This window comes from Lepidochelys olivacea, assembly GCF_965140295.1.
Source record: "Lepidochelys olivacea isolate rLepOli2 genome assembly, chromosome: 13".
Taxonomy (NCBI): Eukaryota; Metazoa; Chordata; order Testudines; family Cheloniidae; genus Lepidochelys; species Lepidochelys olivacea.
In genome coordinates, this window is record NC_140423.1 from 2,629,043 (window position 1) to 2,654,191 (window position 25,149).

At 57.7% G+C, this 25,149-nt stretch overlaps 2 protein-coding genes across 2 annotated transcripts; both read left to right on the forward strand.

Annotated features, from left to right (window-relative positions):
- The first annotated feature begins 1,496 nt into the window (after positions 1–1,496).
- LOC311529676 (interferon regulatory factor 4-like) lies at positions 1,497–11,310 on the forward strand. Its single transcript, XM_084645826.1, has 8 exons — positions 1,497–2,174; positions 2,626–2,812; positions 3,571–3,674; positions 4,093–4,204; positions 6,226–6,345; positions 7,560–7,955; positions 8,966–9,084; positions 10,161–11,310. Exons 1-8 carry the CDS (start codon positions 1,548–1,550, stop codon positions 10,299–10,301), a joined length of 1,806 nt encoding a protein of 601 aa, XP_084501952.1. The 5' UTR covers positions 1,497–1,547; the 3' UTR covers positions 10,302–11,310.
- Positions 11,311–12,960: 1,650 nt separating this feature from the next.
- FOXS1 (forkhead box S1) lies at positions 12,961–17,159 on the forward strand. Its single transcript, XM_084646008.1, has one exon. It carries the CDS (start codon positions 15,236–15,238, stop codon positions 16,811–16,813), a length of 1,578 nt encoding a protein of 525 aa, XP_084502134.1. The 5' UTR covers positions 12,961–15,235; the 3' UTR covers positions 16,814–17,159.
- The last annotated feature ends 7,990 nt before the right edge of the window (positions 17,160–25,149 follow it).

A 25,149-nucleotide genomic window follows, 5' to 3' on the forward strand; every position in this document is an offset into this window, starting at 1 on the left:
AAGACCAATAATAACCCAGCACCTCTGGCTTTCAGCCTCAGCAAGGAGCTGCAGGAAATACAGGGAAACCTGGACCCAGGCAACAAGCTAACAAGCTAATGGACCGAGCTAACATCGTGGGTGCTAGAACCTAGGCCCTGACCCAGGGGTCGCTGTCTGGCTAGTGACAGCCCCAGGGCCAGATTAAGACCTTTAGAGGCCCTAAGCACTGAAAAGATTATGGTGCCCCCCTCATATATAATTCAAAATAAAAACAATGCTATACCGTAAAATAAAATTTTATTTTTCGAAATGGCACAAAACTTACAAGTATGCTGAAATTAAAACAGCTTCTTTCTAGATTTTCTGATTGCAAAATTCTGGATAAGTTCATCGAAGCTGATTCGACGAAGCATGTCCGCTTCCATACACAATAGGGAAAGTGAATCAAGTCTGCCCTGACACATTGTTGTTCTCTGAGCGTTTTTTGTTCTTTTCAGCTGAGAAAAAGAGCATTCTGCAGAGAGCTTAGTAATCATCAATGTTAGAAAAATACGTCATGCAATCTCTACATTTGGAAATACACATTGTATTCCGCCTTTCAATATTGTGCCATGAAGATCAGTGTGACTGAATTTCATTTTTCCTGTTTCATTAAACTTTGCACGCACATGACAGTGGAACTGCCGCACTTCTCCACAGAGATTCATGTTCAAGTCAGCAGAGTCTGAGTCAACGAGCTTTTGGGAACCTTGTGAATATTGTTCGTCAGATAAGTCCATATTGTTTAGAAAAGAAAATCTACTTGATACTTCTTTGTACACTTCACCTCTCCTCTTCATATGAGCTTCAAGCGTATCAATTGTTGTGTACTAAGTAGATACGCAAAATTTGTCTCTAGGATTCAGTGCTGTTTCTGTTGCACTGCTATCATTTGCTTGTTTTTTTCCTGATTCGCTTGCGGGACTGGGCTTCTTTGTAGTTAGTATCAGGCAAGACATCTTTTGATAGGTCTTCAAATCTTTCAAAATCATTCCTCAAATGCATTTGATGCAGTGAGCTGTAGCTTATGCTCAAATAAATTGGTTAGTCTCTGAGATGCCGCAAGTCCTCCTGTTCTTTTTGTGAACACAGACTGACACGGCTGCTCCTCTGAATTCCTCAAAGTGTGTAAGGGGTCTCCTAATGATTGACAGAGGTCTGCACACCTTTTCAGATCCAATTCTTTTTCTTGGAGAGCTTGACTTGTGTGGTAAAAGAGAACAGAAAAACGGGGGAGGAGTGTGTAGTGCAGTGTAAGGAAGTCTAACAAAGTTCTGATTTTTCCATGATGATTACTTCGATGCTTGTTTTGAAATATCAAATATCAATTTTTTTCAAAAAAAGTCTCACTTTTTTTCCTGCCCCCTGCTTTGCTGGTGCCCTAAGTAGGTGCTTAGTCTGCCTATTGGGTAATCCAGCCCTGGCCAGCCCCATGCCACCTGAGGGAGAACAATCTCCATCCCAGTCCCCTGGAGGTTGGAGGCCCCTGTTCCACGGTCCCGGGAAAGCGGGGTGCTCCTTGACCCATGTTACTTGGGGATGGGGGGTCCAGCCCCTTATCCCCTGGGCCGTGGGGCTCCAGCCCCTTAGTCCTTACACAAAACCGAAAGCAGCCCCCGCAGGAAAGAGAAAGTGAAATCGCTCCGGCGCAGCTCTTTCGCTTTCGTCCTGCCTGCTCCGGGGACACAGCTCGTGTCTGCACCCCGTGGGCGCTTCACCCCGCGCCCGCCTGGCTCCGCAGCTCCCGCGGGCATCGGCCAGCGCGCAGGGCAGGGCCTGGGGCAGCCGAGCAGCCCTCGGGCCGCCGGCTGAAGCCGGGTGGTCGCGGGCGGAGCCGCGCGAGCAGAGAGCGGGGCCCGGAGCCGGTGTCCAGGCCGGGCGCTTTGGGGTCCCGCGGAGAGCCCCGGGCGCAGCGCCCTGGCGGGCAGAGGCGCAGGGCCCCGGCGCTAGGCAGGGTCCGGCTGGCGAGGGCCGCCCACATGGCGGAGACAGGGAGCCACATGCGGCTCAAGGAATGGCTTATCGCCCAGATCGACAGCGGCAGGTACCCGGGGCTGCGCTGGGAGAACCGCGAGAAAACCATCTTCCGCATCCCCTGGAAACACGCCGCCAAGCAGGACTATCGCCAGCAGCAGGACGCGGCGCTCTTCAAGGTAGCGGGCGGGCACCTGGGGCGGCGGGCAGGAGTCCCGGGGCCGGCGGGGGGCCGCGCTGCAGGTCCCCCGGGGAAAGAGATCGGAGCCTGCAGCCAGGCTCTGGGGCGTGGGGTGAATCGCGGCTGCTCCCCTCCTCCCTTCCCTCCATCAGCTCCAGCGCCCCCCTTCTCTGCCTCTCCCAGCCCCGGCTCTCTGCCACCGCCCCAGCCCTCCTGCCATCCACACCCTGGCCGGCACCACCGCAGCCCCTCGGACTGGGCGCTGGTGCCCCTCTCTCAAAGGCTGTTCCTGGAGGCCTGGCAGCATGCACCTGCGCCGTGCTAGGCACCTGCTAAGCTGTGACCTGCCTGGTCATGGGCCTGCCCAGAAGAGTCTCGCGGGGGGGGGCACCTCCCGTGGTTGCAGGGTGAAGCGCGGGGCAGCTTTTGCCCGTTTCCTTGCATTGCAGGCCTGGGCTGTCTACAAGGGGAAGTACCAGGAAGGAACAAAGGCAGACCCCTCCACCTGGAAAACCCGCCTCCGGTGCGCCCTGAACAAAAGCACCGATTTTCAGGAGGTCCCCGAAAGAAGCCAGCTGGACATCTCAGAGCCGTACAAAGTGTACCAGATCCTATCGGATGGAGCCAGAGACCCCGGTATGGCGTCCCTGGGACCTCGGTAGGGAGGTTGCCTCTTCCAACTTGAGATGGAGCCACAGTCTTGTTGTTCCTTTTCGGGAAGCATTTCCCACCCCTCCTGTTCCACAAACCCAGAGTCACTCTTCCCTACGCTGGTCCCTTCCCAATAACCCTCCTCTGCCAGGATCCAGTCTGCCCTGGGGAAATTAGTTTGTTTCCAGATAGCACCCAGGTCTGGGCCTGAGGGATGGGAACTGTTAAATGCCAAATGGGACATTCTTATCCCCAGCACCACACGGGAGGTAGGCAGGGCAGTACCCATGCTGGTGCATGGCCGTGTTCGGAAGGAAATAACCTCCAGCAGCAAACCCTCCCTACCACTGGGGTGGGCTTTGGCAGAGGGAATGTGTCCTGATTCTACAGCACGGCTCTTCCGATCGCTCAGCATCCCCTGGAGCCGGCTGTGGGAAGACGGAGCGTGTCCAGGTTACGAGGAGCATGCCCGTAGCTCAGCAATGCCAAGCACTTAGCAGACAGAATACGTTCACATTGCAGGAAACTTCGTCCCGCAGCTTTTCGGGGCTCATTCGAGGTCGCTTGGAGCTGGGGAAGTGCTGGGTTTGATTTCCTCCAGGCAATTCCTGGAGCCACAATTTGCAGTGAAAGGAAGGGCATAAAGTCGTGTTCTTCTGGGCAGTGATCCCAGGGAGGGCAAGTATTCTCGCAGCAGCTCTGTTGCTCTCAGGCGAGTAACAGATTTCATGTTCTCTCTGCAGAGAAGGAAGGCAGCCTGGAGTCCCCTCCCCCAGAAGAACAGCAGGCAAGCCAGCCCCCAGCCCCAGGGGACCCGGAGATGGGAGTTAACTGCGGGCCAGACAAGGTGCGAGTGGGTTGAGGTTATCATCTGCACTGACCTTTCTCTTGTCCAGTCCTCTTTCCTCCTTTCGTCTGCCCCACAGAGAACATGGGTTCCAGGTTTGATAACAAGTCTTGGTATTTTACGGGTGTCCCCACGCAGGTCTCTGGCTACTTTCATTTCATGATACTTTGTACCTGTCTAGTTCCCTTTATCCAAGGATCTCAAAGAGCTTTACAAACATCTAGCTGAGAGCCTTGCAGCACTGCTTTGAGGTAGGCAAGGACTGTCATCATTTTACACATGGGAAACTGAGGCATGGACAGCAGGGAAGTGATTTGTCCAGAGAACCTGGAATGGAACTCAGGTCACCTGGTTCCCAGGTCTTTGCTTGACTCCTCCCTTCGTCCTGTTCTCATGGGTTCTGTTCTCTTCCTCCCAGACTAGCATGTCCTCGGGTTTGGAAGAGGATGGGAAGAAGGATCTGATGGAGACCTGCCAGACTTCTCCAGTCCCGCTGGTCTCCCACTTACCAAGCCATCCGGCAGACTGGGGTAAGGAAGGGGACTTGTCCATTCCCAGCCTCTCATCTCTTTACCAGTACCCATGAGAGCAGTTGCTAAAGATGTTATTTTTGATTTTTTAAAGATTAGTTTCACTCATTTCTTATTCACTCCCCTCACTGCTTCTGACCAGGGATGGTCCTGAGCCTTAAAGTCTGGGCCCAAACTCCTCCAGGGCTTGGGGTGGCTTCTGATACCCTCTAGTTCCCCAGTGATTACAGGAATCCCCTACTCTTTTTCAGAGTTCCCTTTAATTGAGTGAGTTCTGTCACTATGAGACATGGGCACAGACCAGAACCTGCGATCCAAGTACCCCTGCACTTTGGGTCTGGATCTGAAACCATGGTAGCTCTGCCCATCTCTGTAACTATATTCCAGCCAGGATGCTAGCTACACTAACAGATGATGCCTCAACTCAGAGCTAAATTGGTTCACTTTACTCAGTGCTTCTTGTCAGCAGTCTAGGAAAGAAACATACCCTCGGCCAGTCCCTGCACTGACTTGGGTTATTAGTTATAGCCGTGGTTCTCAGCCTTTCTAGACTCCTGTACCCCTTTCAGGAGGCTGATTTGTCTTGCACAGCCCCAAGTTTCACCTCGCTTAAATCTACTTTCTTACAAAATCAGACATAAAATACAAAAGGGTCACACTAGTACTGAAAAAGTGCTGACTTTCTCTTTGTTGCCATAGAATTATAAAATAAATCAATGGGAATATAAATACCATACGTACATTTCACTTATTCAGTGATACTTGAGCCTTGAGTTTTTCACTTGTGAGCCTTGTCTGAAGCCCAAGACCCACTACCTGGGGCTGAAGCATGTAACTTAGCTTCACAGGCCCCCCAGTGCTATGAGGCCCCAGGCAATTGCCCTGCTTGCTACCTCCTAATGCTGGCCCTGTACTTCCGACCCCTGGTTGAGAGCCACTGCGTTACAGCACATGCTGGGTAACACTTGCTGTGGTGCACAATTTCGGCAGCATATGCAGGCATCGCTCGCTGACATGCACTGCCTCGGACACAGCTGCTCTGCAGTGAAGAGCAGCGGAGTTACAAGGAACTGGGTAGTTTGTTGGCCAGAACCTGGAAACCTGCTTTTGATCAGTTTACTTCAAGGGGCTTTTAAGAGTTTCCTGAGCAGCGAGCAAAGGGCTGTCAGCCTGGCTGGGTTTCCAGCTCCCGATTCAGAGCCTCTGTGGGAGTGTGTCTAATGAGTGGAGCTCAAGAACACAGGCAGGACTCCTGGGTTCTGTTCCCAGCTTGGCCACTAACTCACTCTTTGACTTTGGCCAAGTTACTTAGTCACCTCTTGGTGCCTCATTCCACTCCTCCATATAACGAGTGCAACTGGACTTCGTGACAGGGCGCTCAGGGCCCTGATCCAGCCCTGTTTGGCAAGTGCTTTGAGCTCCGTGGATGAAGGGCACAATATTTTCTGTTGTTAGTCTCCTTCAGCTGCCTGTGGGAGCCATATAATCAACCTGCTGGCTGCTGTCAGAAATGCCGGGTGCATGCAGACAGAGCAGCCCCATGCTCTGTAGATCTCGGGAACATACATGGCTGAGGAAAGTACAGCAGGGGTGGGAGAGGAAGAACAGGGAGGGAGTTACAGGCGTGGGCGTTTGTTGCCCAGTTGCCTAACAGACCGAACATCTAAATCCTGCTCTCCCTCTCCCAGCCAGACACTTACTCTGTTCTGTGGGGCTGCACGGGTGGGAGAGAGAAGAGATTTGACACAAATCTATGGAAACATGGGCCATTCTGAGCACTGCTCCGCTGCTCCCCAGATGGCTTTTCCTGCCGGGCATAGAGACTGCCAGAGAGGAGCTCACCAGTTCTCAGGCTCTCTGCCCCCACCCTTGGGAAAAGCCGGGGCACCCAATAACAAGTGCTGTGCTCATGAGAAACTCCCCTGCTCTCTGGAGGCAAAGAGAGGGCATTGGACTGACTGCCCCAGGCCCGTCTCTGAGAGTGGATAACTTGGCAAGCTCGGTTTCTGTTTTGTTCCTAGGGTATCAGGTGAAAGGGGTTTTCTGTGGCTGGAGCCCAACACATGCTCGCTTTCTGCAGAGCCCACAGCTGGGTGATCCCAACTCCAATCACGTCCCCACTGCAGACATCAACAACTCAGGTAGAGGAGGGGAGGGGGGCAGCCCAGGATCTCCCCCTCTGCTGCACAGGGGAGGGAGGCAGAGAGGGAGACCCTGGCCCTATTGAAATCATTGACTTCAGTGAGGCCAGAATTTCACCCACCACTGGGATTCTGGGGCTCGGGGTCTCCAGACCGTCGGGAACTGAAGTGCCCTCCTGCAGTTTGGGTGCTGAGGTTCTGTGGGGCTCTGCCATAGGGATCCCAGTCCTGGCTGGAGAGACGTGCACACACCTACCAGGGCTCCAGCATGGACATGGGATCAAGGGCTGACCCCTGGCTTTCTGTCCCTTCCGAGGCACATTCTGGTTTTTCAATTAAGCATGTTCACACAGGGGAATTAGGGGCTTGCCCTTCATTTTCCCCTTCCCCCAACACAAACACCGAGCAGCAGCTCGCAACCCTGGGGATGCTCTAACTTACCAGATGGTCCCTGCAGCAGCCCAGAATCGGGAAGGGAGTGTAAATCCCGCTCTGCCTGGCTTTGCCTTCGCGTGGGGGCGGGTGTTCACATCCGGGGCAAGCTGGGCCCGGCTGGGTTTCCTGCCAACTGGACTTGCCCCTCACAGCACCAGGTGCTTGCCGTTCCAGCTAATGGTGCCTAAGCTCCGAGGCCTGGCCCACGTCTGGGAGGGGCTGGCCCCAGCACTGACATCCCTCCTCCCCTCCACAACACCTCCTGGCCTAACTCTAGGCAGGCAGCCGGCAGGTCTCCCGCTCCACCCTCCACTGCTGCAAGCTCCCCCCAGGAGCAACACCCAACTCAGCTGGGGGCAGGGCCCCGACCTGCTCCGTGGTTCAGGGCAGCGCTGGGCACGTGGTCCCAGCTCCTCGCAGCACAGCACACTGACCGCTCCCCTCCGGCGGGCTGGGGCGGTTTGCTGCTGAGGCGGCATGGAGCAGGGGATGTTAACCGGCGCTCTAGAGCCCTGCAGCACTGGGCTGCCTTCCAGCCCCGTCCATGCCTCCAGGTGGTTCCCTGGGATTGCTGCCGGGAGGTCGCTCGGCTCTGTCTGAGCCGGGGAGCTGGGCCCAGGGCCATCAGTGGCCGAGGGGCCTGTTCAGTGCCCTGGCTATGACTGAGTGTCAGTGACCCAGATACTGGGTTCCTGCGACCCACTGGCCCCCAACTTTCATCCATTGTCCCTGGGAGCTTCCCTACTTCCTGACCCCTCTTCCCTCCCCCACTCCCCCAGATTGCTGGCTGCATGTCCGCCTCTACTACCGCGACGTGCTGGTGAAGGAGTTCACCACCCGCACTGCTGAGGGCTGCCGCATCACCTACCGCCTGGTGCCGGCTGACAACGAGCGGCTCTACGGCCCATCCTCCATGGAGCAGATCCAGTTCCCCTCTCCCCGCCCGCTGACCGGCGACAGCAGGATGGCGGGCGTGACGGGTGTCTTGGAACGGCTTCTCCCCCACCTGGACCGGGGCGTCCTCTTGTGGGTGGCCCCCGAAGGCGTCTTCATGAAGCGGCAGTGCCAGGGCAGGGTATACTGGAACGGGCCCATGGCGCCTCACAGCAACCGACCCAACAAGCTGGAGCGGGAGAAAACCTACAAGCTCCTGGACACCCAGCAGTTCCTGCAGCGTACGTGCCCGTTCAGCGTGCCCGGGGGCAGCTCAAGGGCATGGCAGTGACGTGCTCGGGGAGGCTGGGAGACCTGGGCAAAGGGCATGGGGAAGAGAGGAGCATACAGCCCACCTCGTCCTGCCCTAGTCACTGGGCACTTGCTCTTTGCCTCAGTGACCAGGGCCTGGGAGGCGCTTGTTCGCTAGTACGTTACAGAACAGGGAATATGGGACTGAACTGGCTGGAATGTCTGTGCCTGGCGAGCCTGTGCTGGGTTGAATCAGAGCCACTCAGCTGTGTCTTATGTGCCCTGCTCTGCCAGCAGCATTTCTCCTTGGGCTCCAGTGCTAAGAGCCCGTGTTTGAGGAGCAGGAGTTCTCGCTCTGTGCTGGGCCGGGGAGATCTGAGTTGCCTTGCGATGCACTGGAGTGACCTAAAAAGGAGGACTTGTGGCACCTTAGAGACGAACCCATTTATTTAAGCATAAGCTTTCGTGAGCTACAGCTCACTTCATCGGATGCATCCGTGAGCTGTAGCTCACGAAAGCTTATGCTTAAATAAGTTGGTTAGTGTCTAAGGTGCCCCAAGTCCTTTTGTTCTTTTTGCGGATACAGACTAACACGGCTGCTACTCTGAAACCTGTAGTGACCTGGGAGGTCAAAGCTTTCGGACAGGATGAACCAGTATGACCCACGGGTTTCTTCCCGCTGAGACCCCCATTTGGGAGTTGTAAGGAGCCCGCTGGCTCTACGGCCCAGGGAGAGGACTAGCATGAGTCCCACCCCTGCTGCTGTCTCCCTCCCTCCCTCGAAGAGATCCATGCCTTCCCCCTGAGGACTGTGCATGACCCAGTGAAATCTCTCTGTGCCCCAAGATCCAGTGACCTTGCAGGGTCCTCCCCCGGTGCAGACCTTTGGACTGTCGTGTCTCCATCAGCCCCCTGGGCAGGGTCTGCCCAGCCCCCGGCCGCGTGTGCCAGGCTATTGAGAGCGCGCCAAGTCATGGCTGGAAATGCTTGTGGGTTTCAGAACTACGGAGCTACCTGAGTCGTGGGGAGCCCATGCCCCAGTATCAGATCCGCCTGTGCTTCGGAGAGGAGTATCCCCCCACCCCGAGCCAGAACTTTCAGAAGCTCATCATGGCCCATGTGAGTATCTGGGGCAGCCGTGGGGGTTCTGCTGGACTTGGCTGGCTGTTTGTCCGGGGTCTGTCACATGGCCCCTGTGACCTCCAGGGTGGGGCACAAGCCCATACTTTCATTTTCTCCTGCTCTGCCCTGAGGCCCCGCCCTTGCTCCGCCTCTTCCTGCCTTGGCTCCACCTCCCAGGTCTCCACCCCGCCCGCCCACCTCTAGCTCCTCTCCACCCCTCTCCCGGGCACCGCCTGCCAGCCGCTCACTGATCAGTGACCAGCCCTGGGGCCACAGAGCCACTGTGGCTGGTGGGTGCTGAGCACCCCCTATGTTTTCCCATGGTGCTTGAGCTCCGGAGTCGGCGCCTCTGTGGGGGAGGAACATGGGCTGCCAGTTCTCTCCTTCGGGCTCCCTCTCGTCAGCTCTTTACTAACCAAGTCTCCACGGCTGTCCCCCATTGCCCTGAGCGGCGGGTTGTAAATCGAAAAGGAGGACTTGTGGCACCTTAGAGACTAACCAATTTAATTGAGCATAAGCTTTCATGAGCTACAGCTCACTTCATCGGATGCATGCCGTGGAAAATACAGTGGGGAGATTTATATACACAGAGAACATGAAACAATGGGTGTTACCGTACACACTGTAAGTGATCAGGTAAGGTGAGCTATTACCAGCAGGAGAGAAAAAAAACCTTTTGTAGTGATAATCAAGGTGGGCCATTTCCAGCTGTTGACAAGAACTGTGAGGAACAGTGGGGGGTGGGAAATAAACATGAGGAAATAGTTTTACTTTGTAAATCATGCTCCTGAGCCCTGGAACAAAGCAGGGTAGAGCGGCACCCGGCAGCTCCAACACAGGCTGCTGCAGGGCATGCTGGCTGGCTGGAGAGGAAGCCTGAGTTCCGGCCGCCCAGAGGTTTCGTAGACCCCAGCACACCGTGCGCTGGGCATGCAGGAGTGCACAGTCAGCTCGCCAGGTCGGTGCGTGCTAGAAGGAGGCAGCCACTGAGTGCCGGGGAGTGAGGGAGGTGACCGGGGTGTGCTGCAGGGCCTGTCTGCCTGCAATGACCCAACTGCGCCCTTGCATTGCAGGTTGAGCCCGTGTTTGCACGGGAGCTCTTCCTTCATGCCCAGCGCATGGGGCCACTGTCACAGCGCGACTCCTCACAGCTGCATGCCACTGATGCTTCCAGCCACATCACCCAGATCCTGAAACAGCTGTGCCAGCCCTGAGCCCCTGGTAGAGGAAGACGTGCCTCGACCCCACTCACACTCGAGCTCGTGTAGCGTGGAAAAGATCGTGCCCACCTCACACCCCCCCCACTAGCCCTGTCTCTAATGGAGGCCCTCTAACCCGGGAGTAGCCTTGCATAACACAGCATGGAGCGACCCAGCCAGCCTCTGCACATAAGGACTAGAGCCTGGGATAGATCGACAGCAGTAACCCTGGAATCGGCCCTGTAGAGCTATTGGCATTAGCCCCTCTCTGGGGGGAGCATGATCTTTATCCGGAGCTCAGGCATGGGGACGTCAGCCCAGACTAATGTGTGGCAGGATAGCTGTGACATTGCTCTGCTGGAATACGACACGGGATTTGGGACATGGCGGGTTACGCTGATACAGAAGAAGTGTTGATTTTTGTACCCTGGCAACTGTGATTTTATGTCTCTGGTTGAAGCAGGGTGATGGTTAGTTCTGTGACCCTAGAAACCTGCCCTTCCGAAATGGCTGTGAATAAAACCGCTCTGGGTCAGTAGCACAGAGCTCAGGGCAGGACAGTGGGTTCAGAGCAGCTGATGACAATAAAGTAAAACAGAGACAGTAAAACTTACTTCTATTCCCCCACCCCGGGCTGGGGAGCAATAGCTCCAAACTGAATCTAGGGCCCAGTAGCCCCTGCTGGTGCCACAGGGAAGGTGCGTTCAGCCCCGAGCAGCTGCACTGAAATTCCCTGCTGAAGGCACTGGCTGATCAGGAGAGGGAGTTCCCCGCAGTGGCTTTGCGGCTGGTAGGTGCCATCTAGCGGAGAGCAGGCAGGAGCAGCTGGGCCACAGCAGCCATTAGCTCAGGGTCTGAGGAGAGGTTAAAGTGAGGGCTCATTCCCCAGGGGATCACAGGCCTGGCTCTCCCAGCTGGGAGATGAGTGCGCTCTCTTGGCCTGCCTCTGCCAGGTTCCTGGGATCAATGCCGGGGTGGCCTAGGGCTCCTCTTCGCCACCTGGGGACATGGCCTGAAGAAACTTTCTGAGGTGCCCTGTGCCCAGTTGGGTGGTTCAGTGCCCAGCTCCTGGGATGGCTCCATCCTCTGTGGTGAGAGGCTGGCGTCGGCGCATGGATTGGGCCTGGAAGCTGTGAATTCCTGATGTCTAATCCCAGCCCTGGTAGTGACTGTGTGCCCTTGAGTGTGTCACATCCCTGCTCCGTGCCTCAGTTTCCCCCTCTGTAACAAGGGGACATTACTGCCTCCCCGATCACTGGGTTGATTGGACGCCCTTTGCAAAGCGCTTTGAAAACGGGCACAGGATCCTTACTGGCTGAGCCTGCTGCAGGGACTCCTCCTCCCAGGCAAGGTCACAGGCATGTCAAAGCCCCAGCTGCAAGCCCAAGGGCAGCACCAGAGGAGCCGGTTCCCCCCCAGTGTATTTCAGCTTTGCTCTTGGGTTGGCCAAGAGGGGCACAGAGCAGGGGCTAGACAGGGGAGGGGGGCGCGCCGGCTCAAGCCTGAGTGTAGCCTAGGCAGCACGCTTGGCTTCACCTCAGCAGACGCCTCTTGGCTTGCAACAGCCAGCATGTGAATTTGAGAGTGGAGGTTCGCAGAGAAGGGTCCTCCCCCTTCCCCCACATGGCCTTGGGGAGACTTTCTGGGGAGGGGGCGGGCAGCGGGGGTGACGAGCAGCTCACAAGGGAGCACCCCTTCCTCCTCCTGCCTTGGGTAAGCAGCACTCACCCCCTCCGCAGTGAGAGCGCCCCCTCCTGTTTTCATCAACTTCAACCCTGAGGGAGCTCTGCGAGCTCCTGGCTCTGCCCTGGATTGCTCCTGTCCTTTCCCAGGGGAGCGAAGGCGCCTTGGCCCCTGGCTCTGCTGTACAACCCGGAGGCAGAGCAGCGGCTTGCTGGGCTCGTTGCATTCCAGGCCAAGTCTTAACACGCTGCCTGTGGGGCAGCCCTCGTCCCTGTCCTGCACGCCTGGCCTCCCTCTCTATCCGGGCTCCCGCTCACCTTCGCTTCAGCTCCCCCGGCCACGCTGTCACGGAGTCCCCGGGCGATGCTCTGGAACTGCTCCCCATGAAGCCAGGCAGGACTCTGGGGAAGTCTCCTTTCTGTGAGCAGCCTGTCTTCAGGACACACAGCTCACCCAGCTTCCACCTTCCTGGGTCTGACCTCGGAGCCTTCAGCCTCCTCTGCCCCTCCGTGCGCTTCCCCCCAGCGAGTCCACTCAGGTGGGGCTCCTGGGGAAGCCAGAGGGTCCTGCCCCCCAACTCCGCAGTCAGACGTGACTGTCAGCCAGCCAGTAAAACAGAGGTTTATTAGACGACAGGAACATGGTCTAAAACAGAGCTTGTAGGTGCAGAGAACAGGACCCCTCAGCTGGGTCCATTTTGGGGGGCAGTGAGCCAGACAACCACGTCTGCCCTTCACTCCATGTCCCAGCCAACCCCAAACTGAAACTCCCTCCAGCCCCTCCTCCTCTGGGCTTTGTCCCTTTCCCAGGCCAGGAGGTCACCGGATTCCTTTGTTCTCCAACCCTTCAGCTCTCACCTTGCAGCGGGGAAGGGCCAGGCCATCAGTGGCCAGGAAACAGGGTGTCAGCCATTCTCTGTGTCCAGACCCCTGCACACACCTGCCCTCTAGGGCTCTGCAGTGATCATACACCCTTACCCCACCACCTAGATACTTAAGAACTGCCTAGGGGAAACTGAGGCACCCCCACACTATTCAGAGGAAACATTAAGAACAGTCCCACACGCGTCACCTGCTGTCCTACTCACATGCCTCCCCTCCAACCTCTCCGTCCTACCACTCGCTCATTCTCCAGCCTACCCACAAGGCACTGCACTCGTTCCCCCGTCCCTTCTCCTTTGACTGCCAGGCACCAGCCGCACAGCGGTGGGGTTAGCTGGGCCCTGCACAGGACCTGGCCCAACACCAGGGAAATGCTAGAAAAGTCAGGAATGTGTGACCGCAAGAGCTTGCCCTGAGATTCACTCCCTGGGAGAGGCTGTCACTGACTCCTTCCACAAGAGTGCCCAGAGATGGGCACAGCTGTGCTTGCAGGGCTGAGCCTGTCAGAGGGTGGGAGGCCCCCAGATGCTACCCCACGGGTAGAGTCTCGTGGTGAGCACAGCGAGGAGACCCTGTGGAGAGTAAATCAGGGAAAACGAGAGGCATAAACCTCAGGAAACAGCTGGGTGAGCAACAGAGAGAGAAAACCCCACTGCACCAGGGTGCCCAGTGCCAGCCGGGCGCATCCCCGGTGCTGACTCCCTGCTGTTAAATCACCAGCGCTCCTTGCAAAGGGGTCTCTGGGCAGTGGGCATGCTCCCCCGAAGGGCTCCAAAGCCAGGGCCTGGGCTACCGGACACGAGAACCAGACTGCCCTGGGGACAGCACCTGGCCCAGAGCGAGGCCGGGACTGGCTGCAGAGAGCAGCCACTTGGGTTAGTGAGGTGGGAGGGAGCCAGGCCTCAGAAACAGGGATTGGGAGGCAGCATGGCCTAGTGGATTGAGCACAACTGAGTCCCAGTCTAGGGTCAAGTCCTGGCTCTGCCACTGGCCTGCTGGGTTCCCTTGGGCAAATCACTGCACTGCCCACTGCGTCATTTCCCCACTCCATCTGTAAAATGGGGATAATGATACTTCAGTAGTTATCCTTTGTAAAGTCTACCCAGGGAAGGGCTCAATGCTACTGTTATTAATATCCCAAGTCTCCGCCAGAGGGAGCCAGGAGCCTAGAGGAGTTTATTCTGCCAGGACAAACTAGCTCCTTCTTACCAAGGGCGCCAGTGACCTCAGCAGCCCGGTGCATGGTGACACTCTGCCTACCCCACACCTGCAGCCTCCCCCTACCCTGCCTTACCTTGATCTCAGGTGCCACCTCCCAGGCACAGAAAAACAGGCCACTGGCCATGCCCCCTCACACCCAACCTGACCTTCCCTCCCCCCACAGCACTGCTCCAGAAGCCTGACCCCACTGTCCACAAGCCCCACCCCTGGGCAATGGGTCTACCTCACCCCAAACCGGTCCCCAGCCCCTGGACCCGGGTGTGCCCACCGCTGCAATGCACGTGGCCAGCTGCCAAGTTACCTCTGTGTGTAACAAAAAACCTGGCACGCCACGTCCCCCGACTGGCAAGCGGCTTGGGCACAGAAAAACCAGCCAGGCTGGTCAAAAACCAGCCAGGTGACTGCCAGCTCTGCACCCCCTTCCTCCTCCCCTTGGGGATCCCCTAAAAAACCCAAAGTCTCCCCACACCATTCTCTTCCCTCCCCAAGTCTCCCTTGCCGGGGGGCAGGGGGGGAGCAGGCAGGGGGCACTGGACATTAAACATTCGCTAACAAAGCCAGTTTACGTAGCTGGGGAGAGCAAATGGGTGAGCAGATCCCCAGGAGATCTGAGACCCCCAGAAAAGATGGGGTGAAGGGAGATAAAGAGCCCTAAGATCCCTCGAAAGAGGGAGTGTGAGTGAGGGTCAGAGACTGGGATGAACAGAGAGAACACGGGCACAAAACCCAGGCTGCCTTGCCCCAGGGCTCCCCCGAGAACAGAAAGCCTGGTACTGAGCTACCACCTCCCTCCCTCCCTGTCCCTTCCACACCCCTTGCTTCCCACCCACTCTGTCTGGGAACAGCAGTACTGAGTGCGCCAGATCGGCCAGCAGCCTGGTTGTGTTTCCTCCCAGCCGCCTGGCTCAGGAACCTCGGAGAACGAACAGGAGATGGATTATCAGCTCTCACTGCCCCTCGCTCCGCCCTAGGTGGCCCCCATGCCGCTCTGGGCAAGAGGAGGGACTTTCCGCCCCCTTTCGCCTTTTTCAGAGGCGGGAGGCTGGGCTGCAGTGGAGTTTTAACTGAGTTGGAACCGGGTTTCCACAGGAGTCGGAGCTGGGAGTTCGCAGCGGCCAGCTGCTCTGGACGGGACGGGACGGGAGGGATCCCTGCCCGGGAAGGATGCAATTGGAGTATCCCATCCCTGCCTCCTCTCTGCGCATCCTGCCTTCCGTCTGTGACCAAGGAGGCTGCGGCAACCTGGGGATGGTGCTAGCTCCATGCCCCAGCTCTGAGCCACCCCAGAGCAGTGGGCCGAGTGCGGGCAGCGGGGCCCCCACCCAGATGGGCGAGGCGACCAAGCCCCCCTACAGCTACATTGCACTCATCACCATGGCCATCCAGAGCACCCCGGAGAAGAGGATCACCCTGAACGGCATCTACCGGTACATCATGGGCCGCTTCACCTTCTACCGGGACAACAAGCAGGGCTGGCAGAATAGCATCCGTCACAACCTGTCGCTCAATGAGTGTTTCGTCAAGGTGCCCCGGGACGACAAGAAACCCGGCAAGGGCAACTACTGGACCCTGGACCCCGACTGCTACAACATGTTCGAGAACGGCAGCTTCCTGCGCCGCCGGCGCCGGTTCACCAGGAAGCGCGGCCTGCGGGAGGCGCCGGAGGGCGAGGCAGAGGGGGCGCGGAAGAAACCGCCCAAGTACCGGGCCCGGCAGCACCCCCAGCCCTTGGCCCTCTTGGCCGAGGAGATCAAGACAGAGAGCAACTACTCCTCCCCTGCTCCCGCCAGCCAGGTGCTCAGCTCGTGCAGGGGGCAGACGGGCGTGAGACAGGCGCTGACCTTGGAGGTCCACGTGGGTACCAAGGAGTGTGGCCAGGGCAGCAAGGAGCCCAGCATCCATTGCCCAGAGCAGCCAGGCCAGGCCAGCCTGCTGACCCCTAGGAAATACCTGCAGAAACCCAGGCAGGCGTGTCTGTACCCGCTGGAGGGGCCGGAGCCCAAACCCCAGCTCTTTGAGAAGCAGCCCTGCTACCCAGGCCTCGAGGGGCGCCTGCTGGAGACCCAGGGGCAAGAGAGCCCCCGGCTGAAGGAGACTGTCTTTGGGGGGCTTCAGCCCCCCATCCAGCTAGCTCAGCCCCCATACACTGCCCCGGGGGAGCGAGTGACCCAACAGCTCCCCCAGCTGACCAGGGACATCAAGGAACCGCCTCAAGCCACACCAGCCCTGACTGTGTCTCCCGACAGTGAACAGGAGGGTAAGGAGTCTGGGGCGTGCACCATTGGGCTGTCCCAGCCATTCAGCCAGGTGGCCCCCGTGTTCCCAGCCCTGCTGGGGCCCAGCAAGCCCTCGCTGCCCTGCAGCCGGCAGCCTTCGCCAACCTGCTTCCCCTCCTTCGAAGGCGACAGCTATATCAAGCCGACACTGCCCGTCTTCAGCTCCTTCGGCTGCTCGGGCTCTGACACATTGGGCGGGAACTACCAGTGCCGGGTGCAGGCGCTGAGCTTCTGCATGAACGAGAGGGCGTGCAACTCGGCTCTGGAGCACCTCTTGACATCGTCACCGAGCACAGCTCCCGTGACCCCCATCCAGCCGCCCCCCTTCAGACCCGCCGTCCAGCTGCAGGGGGAGCAGAAGGAGTCGTGGGGTGGGAGCCCGTTCTCCCTGCCAGGAGGGAATGGTTACCAGCTAGGACTCCCCCACTGTCTTTACAGGACACCTGGCATGTTCTTCTTTGAGTGACAGGCCCTGCCCAGGACAGACTGTGCCCTCACAGCCTCTCTTGCCACCCACCGCTGTGCCCAGGACTCCCCTGGCCACTCCACCTGCCCTTTGGAGAGCTGACGCCAAGGAAGGGCCTCTCCATGTAAGTTATTCTCTCCTACTGCTTCCTGCCCAGTGGTGACTGCCTGATGGAGCTAAGAGGGACCCTGGCTCCCAGGAGAAATCACTTTGGGTACCATACCACCTGCTGCCAGCATCCTTTTGCCATGGCTGTTATCCCACGAAACTAGAACCCTGCATGGGAGACAGGGGCTGAATGGAACTGTGTCCTGGCTTGTGGAATAAAACACATCCCCCAACTGCGTCTCGCCTCGGTGTCTCTGCCTCGGCGGCCCGGGAGCATCATGCGAAGGACAGGTGGGACTGAAGAGGTGGAGGTGGGGGGAGAAGGTGCTGCTTGGGGTCAGCTGGTTCTCCCATGCCCTGCACCCTGACTTGTCATTTACACCTCTTGGCACCAGCAGTGTTCTCCACTCACCCCTGCAGGAGCATGGCACAGGGACCCAGCCCCGGGGGCTTTACTGGCCTCTCTAAAGCAGAGTGTTAAAGGGACGCACGTGGTTTGTACTGTAAGAAGGTTTCTGCCGTTGGCTCTCTGTGCTGCAGTGGGGCTTACACACCAGGGTAGACACCTCAGAGTCACATGGGGCCTCGGGCGGTTGTTCCTTAGAGGGAGGAGTGCAGGCTGCTGGGTGAAACCTAGGTCATGAGCTGCTGAATTCAAATCCCCGCTCGCCACTGAGGAGTCTAGGCCCAGCGCTAAGGCCGGTGGCCCAGATTTTCCAGCATGACTAGTGCTGTTGGCCTAAATGGAGACACTGTAAAGATGCCGATGTTGGGAGGGTGGCGGGTGCTCGGCAGCTCCAGGAAACCAGGCACCTGCGAGGTGGCTCAAGCTGGGCACCCAGCGATGATGGGATGTAAAATCAATGGGCACCTTTGGAAAAGTGCCTGCCCATCTCAGCATGGCTGAGACCACCTCTGTAAAACAGGGACACGGACACGTGCGTCTCGGGGACTTGCAAGGCCCAGCGCTGTGGCCGTGCCCACCCCAGACACAGGCAGAGTAGGCTGGTGTTTGTGTTGCACTCGCCGAGGGGCAGAAAGGGCGTCCTAACAATGATTTTGAATCAAATAATGAACTAAGCCATGAAGGGCAAAGCTCGCTGCAGCCACCCACCTGGAAGTGCCCCTTATGGCAATAGCGCTTTCTGGGGCAGGACATGGCTTCCTCTGCACCCGGGGGATAGTGGGGAGGAATCCTACTTCCTTTAGCTGGTTCCACTTTCAGCTGGCAGAAGCCATGTTGCCCCTTCCTCCCGGGCAGGGCTGCTGGGAGGGGCCACAACCACCCCATCCCCTGGGTGGGGCTCGCTCACCTGCCCCCAGAACTGCCCCTAGTGAACGTAGGTCCTGATCTCCATTTGTCAGGACACAGGGATGGGGTGGAGGGAGAGAGATCGCGCCCATCTGCAGTTCCAGCAGGCCAGTGCCCTGAGCCAGCTTGGGGAAGGCTGGCGCAGAGAGGATAGGCTGCAAGTCTGGGCCTTGGGAGACCCTGGTGCAGCTGGCTGCTCTGCTTCAGATTCCCTGTGCTTTAGGCTCATCTGTCCCCCTGCTATACGCTGGCGATAAGAGCCGTGCCCCTCCCCATGGGGGGAGATTGTGCGGTGATGGCGGCCAGGTGAGTGCCTGAGGCAGAACGCAACTGAGCCCCATCTCCTGCTTCCGGATCAGTGTGTGTTACCTGCACCCTGCCGCAGGCCTGAGCACAGGTCAGCCCCCTCAATGCCAGCGGGCTCGATGTGTGATGGAGCTGGGTCCGCACACTGGGAATGGGGCGTTTCTGTACCGCAGCCTGAGCCCCAGAGCAACAGCCAGCTGTGGGCGTAAGGGGTCACCCAGCAGGCAGGGTTAATAGCACTCCAAACCCTCCAGGTAGCAGGAAGAGTAGTTCCCTGGGCAGGGGCTGGGGTGGGGTGGGGGTTGTATCATGTTTGTAGCCCCCCGGGCAGTGAGAGTGTGCAGAAACCACATCCGAGATCTAGTCTACCTTGCTAAGCTCTTTGCAAACCCTCTCGGAAAGGCCCAGACCTAACCCAGAGAGCTTCCAGGCTAGGCATTCGACAGGATGCAGCGCGGGACAGCCCCGGAGCAGCCCCTGGCACGGCTCAGAGCGGAGAGGAAAGCAGCAGCAGGAGAGGGGAAAGTGAATGTGGGTTTGCAGCATTCTTCCAGCTTTACTCGTGACACACAGGTCTGACTCACTGCGCGCTGTGGGACTCCACAGGAGAGGTGCTGGGTGGACGTGTGGGCAGCAGGACTATATTTGTGCCGGGCTGAAGATTGCAAGTAGCAGGGCAGGAGCTGGGCTGGGATACAACGTCTGAGCGTTTCTGTGGGGAGGCTGAGGCCTAAATCACGAGTTGCCAGCTGAGTCAGAGGAAAAGGAAGATGTTCTGGCTGCAGCTGTAGCTAAACTCTGGGGGGCAAGGGAGCCCCCAGTCCCTTGAGAAGTGTTTGCCAGGCTAATCCCCTCCCTCTCCCCCCACTGAGGGTGTGCAGCACCCCACCCCTCCCCAGATGGTGCCCCCCGGAGCAGCAGGCTGTTCTTAGACATGGTTCCCTGTTGGGGGTGTGAGCAGGTCCCAGCCGAGCTCACTGCCCGGTCACCAATATCTGGGCTGATGTCTCAGCAGCAATGCACACCCTGGGCTGCAGCCTGGCCCCTCGCACCGGCCTCTTCCGAGAGTCTGCCTGGCTTTTCTTCACAGCACTGTCCGGACGCCCCATGTCAGATGGACCCAGAGCAGCTCCCAGCCACACATGGAGGGTAGGAGTCCGGGGGGACAGGCCTGTACTGAGGAAGAGTCCGTGCCAAGTCTGAGCCCGCATCCTCCTCCTCCCCCGCCCCCGCCGCCAATGCCAGGGAGCAGAGATGAGATGCATTCGTGGAGAAGTTTCCAGACTTTCAGGGTGGGATGGGGGTGAACAAGAGAGTGGTTGAACAAGTCACCCCCTCAGCTCAGGGCCCTAGGGAATGGCACACAGGGCGTGAGGTTAGCCAGGGTGCCCCCCTCGTGAGCAGCAGGCAGGAATGGACCTCTCTGTTGCTCGGGCTGAGATGCTGGTCCCTCTCCTCATCTGCCAAACAGGGAAATGCTGAAACTGCCGAGTTCCTGGCCACGAACCAGGAAAGGGAGCTGGAATTACCCAGTGGACAGAGGGGATCATGTTGCCAGAGCCACCACCACCCCACAGGCGTTGGCTGAGAAAGAACAGCCCCAGGGCCTTTCTGGGGCATCCAGGGATGATCTTCTAACACTCCTGGGCCTGAAGGAAAACAGGGGGCTAGTTGTTCTGGCCTCTCCCCGGCAGGGCCACATGGCAAAGCCAAGTGCTGGCTGAGCCCCCTTCTGCGCCTCCGAGGCAGATGGCAGGACAATTCCTTCCTCCTTCACCACGGTGTGGAAAGGAAGGCTCCAGAAACCCAGCCTGTTGCTGCGAGAAACACCCTGCCAGGGCCACCCCAGCCTGGTGCCGCCGCCCCCAGGAAATGCCAGGCCAACGCAGCAACACCTGCCAGGCTGCTCGGAGCAGGTGGTCTCACGTTTGCCCCAACCCCTGGCATTCATAACCCAAGAGCCAGGCCCAACAAAATCAGAGATCAGGAGATTTTATACAACAGCACATTGTGGGTCTTTGCCTTCTGGGGTTTGAGACTTGAGGGGCTACATTTTAAAGCTTTTCTCCGCAAGCGTGAGGGCTAGAAATTTACTCTTTTAAAACGAAAGCGGAGAGTCTCTTCTAATAACCTGACCCCAAGAGCTGGGGATTTAAGAAAAACACAAAATATTGCAAGACTGTTAATAAAATGAGCATTGCCACCACCGGCGAGTGTCTCCTGTCCTCCTCAATAGTCACCATATATGTGTTTGAATCAGCGTCTAACCAGACACAAGGCTTGTCCACATGGTGGGTCACTGAGTGGCACACAAGGGCATGACTACAGCGAACAAGCTTGCCGCACAGCTCCGCCATGTGTGGACAGTGCTACAATGCAGTGAAAAGCCCAGCGTGTGTTTTTTTCAGCAGGGGCCACACAGGATGTTACTGCGTGGCATGTTGGTGTGATGCACATTCACACCCTGCCGTGCTGCACAGTAACTTGCCACGTAGACAAGCCCACAGACTCTGCTCAGCACCTGAGAAATTAGCATCTCTGTCCCAGGCCACACCCAGAGCCCATCCAGAGCCTTCCTCAGAGGCCAGCGAACCCCCAGAATCTCCCCTAATAATGCCAGGATGCGAAATGTCAGGCAGTGCCCCCCGATGTCCCAAAGCAAGCTAGCTAAGCCGCCTGTCAGCCTCGCTAGTGTGTCTGCACAGGCCCGCCCCTCGAACTAGCTGGCTGCGCACTTACAAGGAGTAACAAGAACAGGAGGACTTGTGGCACCTTAGAGACGAACAAATTTATTAGAGCATGAGCTTTCCTGAGCTACAGCTCTTTTTGCGAACACAGACTAACATGGCTGCTACTCTGAAACTTACAAGGAGTGTGTATCAGCAGCTTTGAAAAACAATCAAAATGTACCTGCCGAGGCAAAGACAGTTCTTCACTGACCTTTCCCATGATCACCGATGATAATTGAACCAGTCAATGTTGTTTCCTCACCCATAAAGTGGGTGAATAGAACCGTGACCAGCTGCTTTATAATCCTGTCTGAACGACATAGCAATGGCCTAAGATAGACATGCAATCTTGGGATTTTTCCCCACACCAAGCATTTGCCTTGACAATATCTTCTAGCAGTGAGTTCCACAGGTTAGATGCTGAGCACAGCATCAGTGCCTCTTCCCCAGTCTATGTTTGGTGCCTTTGGAGAAAGGCAGGACAGGCAGACACAGAGGGCTGGCAAGCCCAAGAAGCCTTATTTTCCAAGCCACAGATTGAGGAGAGAAATGTTTGCTCCCCTTTTTTCCTAAATCCAGAAACGTCAGAGCCTGTGACCTCTCTAAATGCCCCCTAGGCCATACATGGGGCAGGGCAGAGGTTTATGGCACCTGAGACAAGGAACGAGCAGAGAGCAGCACTGGAAAGGACGGAACGGAGAAGTAATCGGAAGAGAAGGGCAAAGAGACAGCGTGGTGAACAGAGGGGTGACAGACGAGGGGGGAGGTCTGAGGAGAGCAAGCGAAGGAGCGTGAGGGTGGGGGAGGAGACCCAACGCTGAACGAACCCAGTGGCAGCTCCAGGCCCAGAGGGCTGGCAGTGTCGGGGCTAGACAGGGAGCTGGGCAGAAAAGGGGAGACAGCCACATATGGGGCTCAATCCTGCAGGCCTGGAGTGCCTGGCACACCTGTTCAGCAGCCAGCCCCACAGACTGCGTGAATAGGGTGAGCAGTCACCTTTCTCTCAGAGGGTTTTCCCACATGGGGTGCCGAACGTCCCATGTCTGTACAGGATGTGCTGGGTCCTATGTCCCAGCGATGCCCGTGGCTGGCACTGCCAGGCTGGGACTCTGTGCGGAGTGGGACTTTGTCCCACAGGTCCAACACTGGGGAAGAGTGTGTGTGTTTGGAGGGGGGTGTGGGGCTCCCTACAAACCCGCTTCACCCTCCATTTGTCCCCATACACCTGCCCTGCCACTCCTCGCCCATTCTGCAAACGAAACGGAACCAGAGGAAACAAACCAAGCTCCAAGGGCCTGCTGGGCCGACTCGAATCATAAATAGTGAGGAGCCTATCGTGGCGTGTCTGCGTTTCACCCTGGCTCCTCCGGAAAGCCACGAGGCAGGGCCCGGCTGGGTGAGGGGCCCAGCCAGGTGATGGGCCCCGGCTGTTCCTCAGTTTCTCACCAAGAAGAGCCGAAGCCAGAGAGAACATGCACTCGGCTTAGTGGGGGAGGGGAGGGGCTGGCGTCACTCAGAGACCAAATGCATTTCCAGCTGCGTCACCCCCTGTGAATAAGCCCAAACACCCCCCAGATCCTGGCTGCGCCCAGGGGGAGAGGCAGCGACGGGGTGCAATTCGTCATCCAAGGAGCAGGATGGGACTTGGGTCCAGGTTTTATTTTCTCCCTTTCATTTTTTTTTCCCAGTGAAAAACAATATTTTGGGCCATAGATCATGTTGGCGTCTGAAAAGCTGTCTGTGAAGGGAACGTCTGACCTCAGCTCCCTCCTTCTCACATTCCCCGGGGGCACTGGAGGAAGCGAGCCCTGCTGAGCCGTGCCCAGGGGCCGTCTGGTTCCCACAGATCCAGGCCAGGCCTTTCACCCGAGCTGAGGGGTTCCAGCATCCTCGCTGGGAATGTGCTTTCCACCCAGCAGCGGCCTCTCTCTCTCCCACCCTCCTCCCCCACAGTTTCCACCAAAGGCTGAAATCTCGAGCAGCACAAGATAAGCGAGAAGCGGGAGCTCCCGGCACTGCAGGCCACAGGCTTGTGGGGGTGGATGAGTGAGTTTTCGGCGGGACCCCAAAAACTGAACCATGGGCTTTGTCTGCATGTGTGTGGTACGGGCTGTGAGTGCTGCTTATCTGATTGGTACGGCGTCCATGGCGGGCTGGGACTTTGCACATCAGCTTGGAGCTGTTCCCGTGTGTGTCTCATTCCTGCTGGGGAACGTCTGACCTCCAGTCCCTGTGAGATCACACAGCAGAGGCAAATGGCTGTGAAACCCAATCAGCACTGTGAGTGGGGCTGGGGCAGACACAGGGCAGGGCCAGGGCGCTCCCGGCCTCCTGCAGTGAATGGGGCAGAGATGATGCCCACCCACCGGCGGGCGAGCCGGGCTGGGGCAGAGATTCAGATCTAGTGTTGCCATGGGCATTGGAATGCATTTTACTGAGAACAGGAACCGAGAGTGAGATACCAGGGTTCACCCCTCGGCCAGACCCTCCTTTCCCCAGCCTGAGAGGACGCTGATAGGTGCTCGGCCTGAAAGACCACACCTCAGAGGAACTATTAATCCTCTGTAGCCAAGGCCTTCACCAGCCCTCACCCCCTTTCCCCGATGGCTGGCCACCTCCTCCTTCTTTGGTCATCAGTTTCCTCTCAGTCCCCTTTCCACGCACGCCATAGTCTCGAATAATGGTGAACACCCACCCTCTCTGCTGAGCCCCAAGATCCAGCTGCCTCCTGGCTCCTTTTCTCTGCTGAGTGACTAAATTCACAAGAGCTGCCCAATAAGTCCGTGCCTGGGAAAGCCAAGGACTGCTCCGGTCTTGGGGGTTCTTTGCAGTTGGAGCAGCCCTGGGCTTGGAGGAGGCAGAGATCGCGAGGTAGGGGCTGGCCACTATATTCATCTCTAAGGCGGGGCAGGATAGCGCTAGGAAGTGGAATCTCTAGGCGAGGGAGGGTGGCTAGGAGGGAGCAGAAGTTTTCAGGACCAGGCCTGATACCTGGGTCAGTACTTGGAAGCTACTGGCACAGTCCACCCCTCTGCCAAGCTTGTTCCCTCCTGTGTTAGTCTCTGGTGCTTTGGCTAGTCCAGTCTGAGCGAGCATGAATGCGTGCTGCATTCGGCTCCTCAGAGCCTTGCTACTTGCTCAAGTCACCATAAAACCCACAAACGATTCAAACCCTTGAAAGCCCCATCAAGGCCGCGAAGCAAGGAAAACATCCTGCCAGAGCTCCCAGAGCCTCCGTGTCCAGGGGCCAGGGCTGCTCTCCATTCAGCCAGTCCCCTGGGGAGACGGTTCGTCATTACCTCACACAGACAGAATGTCCTCACTTGGGGCTGGGCATAGGTCTTATGCTCATGGTATTACAGCAAAACTCAGGGAATCCTGCACTATTGGCCCGAGCTGCATTCTTGCGACTGCCTCAGTCACCCTCTACAGCATAGGACACGGCAACCTGCCGTGGGCAACCACGCCTATGTCACCTCTGTCTGATTCCACCCCAGCACCAACACCCCCCCGGGCACTGAGTCTGTGCTGCATTGCAGCGTGGCGTCCAGCAACCTCCACCCTGAGTCCCGCCCGCACTACGGCTGCCTTACAGCCAGTCGTGCATCAGGCAAGGTCCTCACTAGAACGTCATGACAGTTGTTCTTAAACCTCCCTAGGGAGACCTTAATTCAAGGGGAATAATGATGGTTTGTTTCGCAGCAGCCTTGGGAGTAGACCCAGACCTTGTCTCGTAACAAAGCCATGCTAGTGGGAAGTGACTTCTGGTGCTACCCTGCCAATGCAGTCCCCTGAAGCTCATGCCTGGGGTGGGGTGGGGTGGGGTGGGAAGTCATTCTCTGTTTAGTTCAGGGCTGTGTTCTCTCACCCTTAGCTTCGCC